The 9,850-nt window shown below is 32.4% G+C and overlaps 1 protein-coding gene across 1 annotated transcript; it reads left to right on the top strand.

The window, feature by feature from the left end:
• Nucleotides 1–2,091: 2,091 nt before the first annotated feature.
• On the top strand, nucleotides 2,092–3,476 carry LOC133671684 (uncharacterized protein At5g19025-like). The gene has a single exon (XM_062092509.1). It carries the CDS (start codon nucleotides 2,540–2,542, stop codon nucleotides 3,245–3,247), a length of 708 nt encoding a protein of 235 aa, XP_061948493.1. The 5' UTR covers nucleotides 2,092–2,539; the 3' UTR covers nucleotides 3,248–3,476.
• The last annotated feature ends 6,374 nt before the right edge of the window (nucleotides 3,477–9,850 follow it).

Here is a 9,850-nt window from a genome sequence, read left to right as displayed (position 1 = left end):
GTAATAACAATTATGTTTTAAAATATTTTTAATTTAAAAATATATCAAAATAAAATATATATTTTTTATTTTTTAAAATTTAATTTTATCATTAACAAATCAAAATAATTAAAAATTATAAAAATACTAATTTAAAACAAAATAATTTTAAGAATTTCAAAAGCCTTTTTTAAATGTAAAAACGGACATGGTAATATAAAGAAGTATTTAAGAATGGAAAATTCATTTTTTTTCCTTCAAGATTTTTTTTTATAATTTTAAATTGTTTTGATGTGATAATGTTAAAAATAAATTTTAATAAAATAAAAAATTATTTTAATATATTTATAAATAAAAAAACACTTTAAAAAAACCATTACTATAACCTCAAATATTAATAGTGTTTTTCAAATTTGTTGTGTTTTCCGGAGTAACATGAAATTTAAAAATAAGAACATTTTATAATATAAAATCATTTTATAAATTTCTCGAGATGCACTAAGTTTTATAAAGCTTTTTATAGCAATGTATCAGCTTCTAATTAAATATTTTTTTTTTCGTTTCTAGATTTTCATGCATGATTTTAATGCACAGTAATTTCTTTCCTACACTTTAGGTGTGCGTCAATCTAGTTTAATATTGTTGAGATTAAAATGTTTTTAAATAAAAAAAATAATATTTAGATTGTTGAAGGTTTTTTTATATCATGATACTTGGTACAATAGTTTAAGTTTAATTTTTTTTTTGAACTTAACTCTTTATTTAACCTAGATTTTAAATTAAGTCGCATAAAAGCTGTTTCAATATGATTTTATTGACTGAGTAGATTAAAAGAAAAAATATTAAAAAAAAAGAAGTGAGTCAGGTTCACCCTTAGGTTATGAACTCCACTAATTTGAATTAATTGTTTTATTACACGATAAAAAAATTAAATATCAATTCACAATTAACTCAATACTTAACAATAAAATTAAATAAAAACCTAACATTAAATGGTATGATTGAAAAAAAAAACCAATTTAAAAAAGTAGGCATTTCATTAAACTTGTACAAGTTATAATGATTCATACTTCTAAAATCCAGACTTGATTATTTGTTTTATCTGGTTTTTAAATTTAATTATATGAGAATTGTTTTAATATGATCTTGTTGATTGGGCGCATCCAACAAAAAAAAAACTCAAAGAAAAAAAAAGTTTGGGAACAGAACTTTTGAGGAGGAAAAAAAAATTACATGTGAATCACAATAATGACTTGGTAAAATTATTATCCATCAAGTTTGGGAATTTTTTTTATTAGTTGAAACATAGCTTTTGCATTTATTATAAAAACCTGAAATATATCTTTTGTATATTTTTTCCTTTCATTATATTCTATTAATTATGTTGTAATAGTTAGCATGTAATATAACAAACATTAGAAAATTTAAGTTTGGTTAATTTGAAACAAACTTTAAATATCATATAAAACAAGTTAAAGCTTTAACTTCATATTTTAAATATATTATAAACTCAAACTAAGTTTAAGAAAACAATGTTTAGTATTGTAGTAATTTTTATTTTTCACCTAACCACAAAAAAAAAACTGTTTGTTTAACTAAATAAAATTTATTTTTTGTACTGATATCTTTTTCACATGTAATTACGTTTCAAACCTTATTTTTATAAAATGTAAACTAACTTGATTTTTATTCATGGAATTTTTTTTTTTTGCATGAAGAAATTTATCTCACGGCTGTTTTAACAAAACACATATTTTCTTGAACTTATTTTTTTAAATAATTACTAAAAATATTTTTATCAAACCTATATTTTTTAAATCATCAATAAAAATATTTTTCTTAAACCTTTATTTTATACCAAAATAAAGTTAACAATGGATATGTTAAATTATGATACTAATAATTAAAAGAAAAAAAAAGGGAGGCCAAGCCCATACCATGTACCCCACCAAATCAGGCACACATCATTGGTTAAAGCCCACTTCATGTCACCCCACCGTCTGTGCCTTCCATTCATTTCTCTTTAACGTGTAAGAAAGACCTTCTCTTTATTTATTTATTTATTTATTTATTTATTCATATACTTGTAAACCAAATCATAATTTAAAAAGAGAAAAAAGAGCAAGGGATAGCGATAGATTAAAGCCAGTTAAATGACCCTTCCTTGTCTTCTCTGCTTTCGTCTTCGGCTGGGCAACTTCATAGCCGGCCAGGCCTCTTAAAGTTAAAAGCTCAACGCGGCTAAAGATCGCTTCCTTTTTTCGTTTCTCTTGGTGGAATCAGTCCAATCTTAATTGAATTATATGGTCCTCTCTCATCATTTCTTGCTCTTGTTCTTGAAGAGACACTCACATAGGGGCACTGACAAGAATACTACTGTCTTTTGATCTTCAAGAATACGTGAGATTCTTGATCTTTCCGATATTTCACGAGGTGGGTCGATCTTATTTTTTGCTCTAGATTGGTGGGTTTCAATTGCTTTTGTGATTTGGACTGGTTAAGATTGGTGGGTTTGAGTTTTTCTTTTTATTTCTCTTAAAAATTATTGGGTTTGATTGAAATGGTCTATTTCCATAGCTCGATCTCGGTCTGCAACTCAGTTGACCAATCATCAACAACTTCCATGGCAAATCCTGTGAATTCCAATGAGTTTAATCCAAAATCAAGGCACAACAATAATCATGTGCATAAGAATAGAAAGACAGCGAATGGTTCAAGTTGTAAAACTAAACCTGTCTGTGATCGATCTCGATCAGCTGTTATTGATGTTCTGATCTTGATTGCTGTTATTGGTGCCTGTGGATTCTTGTTATTTCCTTATATCAAGCTTGTAATTCTTGGTTTGATTGAATTTGTAGCTGCTATTCATTATGTGGTCAAAGAAGAGGTTATGAGAAACCCACTGATATTTGGATCTATAGGGATTAGTACTTTTTGTGCCGGAATAGTTGCCTGGATAGTGATTTTGTGTACTACTAGGAAATGTGGGAATCCAAACTGTAAGGGTTTAAGGAAGGCGGCAGAGTTCGATATTCAGTTGGAGACCGAGGAGTGTGTGAAGAATTCTAATGGTACTTTGGTGAAAGATGGGCTGAAAAGGGGCCTTTTTGAATTGCCTCGTGATCACCACCGTGAATTGGAGGCTGAATTGAAGAAGATGGCACCGGCTAATGGAAGAGCTGTTCTTGTGTTTCGAGCAAGGTGTGGATGTTCTGTTGGAAGATTGGAGGTTCCAGGAACTAAGAAGCCAAAGAAGATCAAGAAGTAGTAGTTTACTTTTATTATTAATTTTATAGGGACGATACAACCAATACAGGAGTAGTCATAAGGGAGAGAGGAGTGCCTTCTCCAATGGATCTTCTCAGAGCTATCTTGTCCTTAAATAAGCTCGTGGAAATAAGTTGTAAGGCATTATATATATATTTGGTTATAGTGGAGAATATAAGTCCTTCCTTTCATTTACTTTATTTGGTATCATATAATAATCTGTTTCTTTATTCCTGCCTTGGCTTCTCCATATTTTGTTTTGATATACTCATTGTTGCAGTTTATCGAATCTCTTTGAAATATGTTATGGTGATTGTTCTTGGTTGACTTTAACCCATTTATGCTGAACTTCATAATTGGTTTGATCCTATCATAAACTAGCAGTTGTTGAATAGACGGATAGCAATTGGACTTAGTTCGGATAAAAGTAAAGGGCGGAGATATATGCTATCCTTTTCAGTTACATGATTGGTAGTTCTGCATAAATGTCCTTTGGCATCTATAATTTTTTTATGATTGATGGTTCTGTATAGATGTGCTTTGGTATTCATAAATGATTATGTAATGGAAAAACATGAACCTTTGGGCAGTGATTGCATAACAATTAAAGTGTTAAAGAGTCATTAAAGTGACGAAGCTTCTGCTCTACACACTGAACTATAGCATGAGTTTTGCATGACATTGAGCAATGGTTATTTAACTGTACTATACAAACTTCAAAATTCTAAATAAGCTGCATTATAATAGGTGAGAAGTAAATTTTGCAGCTGGAAAAGATATAAAAGGCTCTCTTCAATAAGTTGCATGTTTATAGCTTCATTTTTTTTATTTGGTTTTACATATGATTTTCAAATTTGGCATCACAATAGGAAAGAAAGAATTAAAAAGTTTTTCATAGAAAGAGTTAACTTCAACAACACTGTTTTCTTTTAAGCTGAAGGAAAGGTTTAAATTTCCTCTCATTTCTTCTGGATGGCTCCTTACAGTTGAAGACTGCATCCTCAGAGTTTGAGTGATTGATTCACTTTTTTTTTTCTTTTTTTTTAAGAGAGATGCAAACTTATCTATAGTCACTGACTTATAACTGATGTTCTTCGTTTCAAAACTAACTAGAACTTTTATCTTGTTTGTGGTTTTATACCAGAATAATCTTTACCCAAACAGACTTGTTTTGCATGTATCAACTTCTCAAGTACATGCTCCATGTGACTTTGGTTATTCTGCAGGACATTGACTTGTTTGTTTTGTTGCTCTTCTCCTGATTCCTTCTTCAATGTTGTTCATCCATTACTTTCATTTAGCGCCACCTCTTTCATAATGGACCCTTCACAAAGCTCTGTTTTGTACTTCAATTAAATGAGTTTTCTTGCCAGCTTGGCTAGAAACACTTGACTTCGGCTGAAATGTTTTGAAGCAATGGGAGTTCTTCTGGAGTCTGTTCAATTATTATTGATTTAGTTATTGCATTACCTCCAAATAACAACGAATTAGCTATTCCAATTTATTTATGTGAGGAAAACATAAAATATCTGTTGCCCTGAGTATGATGTGATATGTGTGTCTGATTACCATGCTTTGTGAGATCTTTCTGGATCAGATGGTAAGATATAATTTACTTGAACCTATTTATTGATAACCGCAACCCAAATATTCAAGGACTAGATGATTCCAAAGATGAAACCTGTTATATAAATCATGATTGTGAAGCATATGTTGTTTTCTTCTTGGTCCTTCTATGCCTTTTGTTAGCAAGTCGTATGAGCAGTTTCATGTAGTGATGTGCACAGGAGGGCTTGGTAGCCAGAGTTATATAAATATTTTTTTTGATTTTTTTCTTTACTTCAAATTAATATTTTTTAATATTTTTAGATTATTTTAACGTGCTGTCAAAAATAATTTTAAAAAATATTATTTTAATATATTTTCGAGTACAAAACACTTTACAATCACACTTTTACACCCTTAAAAAAAATATAGTACAGCAAAAGCCTGAATAACAGCCCACATTAAAAAAAATTTCGTGGTTTGCATTTTAACATTAAATTTTATGGTGCGTTTAAATAGTGATGTTTTATTTCCTTTGTGCTGGATTATGAAACCAGCCACAGTGTTCCCCCTTCTAATTTTGAATTTGTAACAACTTTCCCCATTCGACCTTGTCCTCATGGTCAATTTATGGGAATTTGAATCTGAAATCTTCCACAAATTCCTACATGGCGTCAGCTGGAGATTGATTTTTCCGGTGGATGAGGATTTGTGTGGCGGCTCGATTCCCTTTCTTCACCATTCTTCGCTCCTGCAGGGATTCTCTTATGTGAGGCAGGGCAGAGTTGAAGTAGTCACGTGATTGCCCAGATGTTTCTTCAATTGGGAGATGTGGAACACTAGGTGAATAGCTGCTGAGGCAGACAAATTAAGTCTATAGGCCAGAACTCCAATTTTTTCCAACACTAGGTACAGACAATAGTATTTCTGAGCTAATTTTTGAGAAATTTGATGTGCTATAGTAGTATGACAATAGGGTTGTAATTTGAGATAAACGTAATTTTCCATTTCGAAAGTTCTTTCACCTGTTTTCTCATTTGCCTTGTGTGATATATTTCTTCCCTCGTGGTTAAGTATCTAAAGCTGCCACCATAAAGTCCTTATGAATAATGTGCTTGATATAATTCTTCCCTCGTGGTTAAGTTAGTATCTAAAGTTGCCACCATGGAGTCCTTTGGAATGCAGGGTACATGAATATGGAATGCAGGGTACATGAATAGGTGGTTTTAAGCTATACAATACCTCATAAAGAATAGTGTTAGTGGAAGAGTGAAAATTGATGTTATACTACCATTCCAGCCATAAGTAGCCACTTGATCCATCGAGTCGGATTCTCCCCAACCATACAACAAAGATAGTTCTCAAGACACTTGTTTACTATCTCTGTCCGACCATCAGTTTGCGGAGGATAAGCTGTGAAATAATATAGGTCAACAAAACTTGTTTCCAAAAATGGCTAAGAAATAAAGAATCTCGGTCACTGACAATTGTGGTTGGTAGCTCATGTAACTTGTAGACATAATCCATGAAGGTCTTAGCCATAATAGCCGCAATAAAATTTGTTAAATTTGTTTATCACCACTAAGATTACCTCCTTTTCTTCAGATTTAGATAACCTTTCATTGAAGTCCATACTGATATCAATAAAAGGTTTTTGAGGTATAGGGAAAGGTTATAACATATCTGGATAGGTCGTGTTTTCTCTCTTGTTCTATTGGCACACGGGACATTCCCTAATAAATTGCTTGATACGTTTTTGTTGCCTTTCCAGTAGAAAATACCCCTCACTCTTTTAGTTGTACCATAAATGCTTGAATGACCCCCCATGGCTGTATTATGGTAGAGTGAAATCAGCTTTTTGTGCAAGGATGGATTGTTACCCATCATCATCCTCTTTTTTCTATTTAGATAGCCATTAATCTACTAGTGTGGGTAGGAAGTTGGGTCATGTTGAAGATCCTATATAATTATACACACTGTCTTATCACTAAACCATGTAGCCTTAATGTATTTGATAATGCCAATAGAGACATTTGATAACCCCAACTTACACAATTTTGTACTAGAAACCCTAGAAAGTGCATAAGCCATGGTGTTCCTTTTCCCTTTCCTGTATTCAATTTCATAGTCATGACATGTTGAGAAGCTAAAGTCAACTTTTAGCTTAGTTGATATTTCAAACTGACGTGATCAATCCTAATTTTGAAATGCCTTCCCCATAGATAATGCTTCCACTTAGTAACCATATGTATAATAGCCAACATTTCTTTCTTATATATTGATAAGGCTTGTTGTTTAGAACCTATAGACTTATTGATGAAAGCCAGGGGATGCCCCTATTGTAGTAGCACTACTCCTATTCCCGTAGCTAAAGTATTAGTTTCTACCACAAATATCTTGTCCAAACTAGGTAGTGCTAAAACTAGTGGAAAGGTTATAACTTAAGTTTTTTGAAAGCCATAACAACCTTTTTAGTCTACTTAAATCCCTTCTTCTTTAGTAGATTGGTTAAAAGGTTGATTTATTAAACCATACCTCCTGACGAACCTTCTATAGCAACCAGTTAAATCTAGAAACCCTCAAAGGTGCTTGATGGTGTTGGGAGTAGGCAAATCCTCAATGCTTTGTATTGTTTCAGGATTTATAGCTATACAATTTTTTTTATATAATATGCCTCAACTACACTACAGTTTCACTGCCAAAGATGGATTTACTGTCCTTAGCCACCAGTTTGTGATTCCTCAATAACTAAATTACCATTTTTAAGTGCTTTAAATGATTGTAGACAGTCTGATTGTAAATTAGAATATCATCAAAAAACACCAAAATAAATTTCCTAAAGTGTTCATGAAATACCTTATTCATCAAACTTTGAAAGGTAGTTGGAGCATTAGTTAAACCAAAGGGCATCATCATAAACTCATAATGGCAACTATGAGTTTTGAATGTTGTCTTGTAAAAAATTATTGTCCCTATTAGTTCCTCTAATAACTCATCTATTAGTGGTATAGGATACTAATTTTTAATGGTCATCTTATTAAAGGCTCGATAGTCCACACATAACCTCCATGTATTATCTTTGTTCTTGACTAACACCATTGAAGAAGTAAAGGGACTTTGGCTAGGTTGTATTATACTTGATTCAAGCATCTCTTCTACCAGCTTTTTTACCACCCTTTTTTGTATACTCGAGTACCTGTAGGGTCTTAAATTGAATGCCAGAGAACCTTCCTTCAAAGGAATAGAGTGGTCCTAGGGTCTGGATGAAGGTAGACTCTTAGGTTCCTTAAATACATCCTGATAAGCTTCGAGTAAGGCATCTACAATAGGGGTTCTGTAATTGTTGGTTGAAAAGGTCGCAGACATCGCATGCACCTTAGTTCCCGAGTCTAACACAATTCTCAAGCTACGAAGGCTGACTTCTGCCACTTACATAACATTGTCCAATAGGCTATTGAATTGATCAATTCTAATAGCTTGTAGTTTAATAGGATCTTATCTTTTAATGGTTACCTCCTTACTTTGCCAGCTAAAGGGCATCCATAGATCCTTATAGTTGGATGCTATGTTTTTCAAAGTTTCTAACCATTGTATATCCAATACCATATCACAATTTTTCAACTCCATAATAAACACATCTGTATTGAAACAGATCCCTTGCATTTTCTAGTTGAAATTTATGTAAATAGAAACGCATAACATAGTTCCCCTATTGGTTGTTTCAACTATTATGGGTTTAATTGTACTGAGCTCACATTGCAATCTTGTGGCTGCTCTGGAATCTAGGAAATTATGGGTGCTCCTTAAGTCTACCATAATAAACAATAGCAACCTATTGACCTTGCTAGTAACCCTGTAAGTGTAAAACTCATTAACCTTTTCAAGAGCATTTAGTGAAATACAAGGAATATTTAATCAGAATCTTCTTATTCTTTCATATCCATGGAATTCCTTTCCTCTAATTCTTCATCCTCATCATCAACTATACGTAGGGAGTAGAGTTTTTTATTCTTACACCTATGACCCCGCACAAACTTCTTATCATACCAAACACATTATCCCTCAACCCTCCTTTCATCTAGCTCCTTATTCCTTATGGGTTTTGTGGGTTTCATATATGGTTTGTTAAAGGGTGGTATGTTTGGAGTAGGTAGTAGGCTGGGTTGTGATTGTTTCAAGTTGTTAGATAAGATGGGTGAATTTTTATAGTTGATTGGGTTAATACTGATTTTGGCCTGGGTAGGCTGTATAGTGTTTGTTTAAAATGATTTATGGTGACTTTAATGTGTCCTTCTATAAGTTATGGTGTTATTTTGTAGTCTTGCCAGGTTGTATACTTGCTTTTGCCCCTAAATCTACTACATATAGTTTTTACATACTCATTTGAAGTCACAAGTTGAGCTTTCCTACTTATGAAATTCTGGTGCCAGTATAGGGCCATTCTATCCAGGTAATAAGAAGCAAAATTGAGTTGTCAGGGCCATTCTATCCAGGTAATAAGAAGCAAAATTGAGTTGTCAGTTTCAGTAATCTTTTTCAAGTCAAAGTACTGATTGCATTTATATAACCACTTATGAACACCCTCCCACTTAAACATAGAGAAGTTCCTTCTAGGTTAGTATATCCTAGAGTTATTGAACTGACCTTCATAAGGTCAGCCAAATTTGGTTATAAATTCTTCCTGATTGGATGTTTGATTATTCTGTTTTATGTTAGAGTCTCCAGCGTTGAATTGTAACTTCAATAACAAGGTACCCTATTGGTAAGAGAATCCATTGACAAGCTCTCTAAGTTCTTCAATCTTGGTATCCTGCATTGATTTAGTGGTTGGTGATTGTTGTCTATAGGTCTCCAATAACTTTATAACTTGTTCAAGCCTTTGTGCTTGTTCCTTGTTTGCAGCTTTCATAGACTTCTCCAGCCTTTTGATTTATTGAGATCTAGTGTTTGGTGTCATATTGAAGTTCCAAGAATCAAAAGCCTTAATACCAATTATAACAATGGTTACTGGAATAGTTCTATAATTAAGCAATCCAAGTAGGATAGAATTGTGAGTGTG

This window comes from Populus nigra, chromosome 13 (assembly GCF_951802175.1).
Source record: "Populus nigra chromosome 13, ddPopNigr1.1, whole genome shotgun sequence".
NCBI lineage: Eukaryota > Viridiplantae > Streptophyta > Magnoliopsida > Malpighiales > Salicaceae > Populus > Populus nigra.
This window is presented reverse-complemented; position numbering and strand designations above follow the sequence as displayed.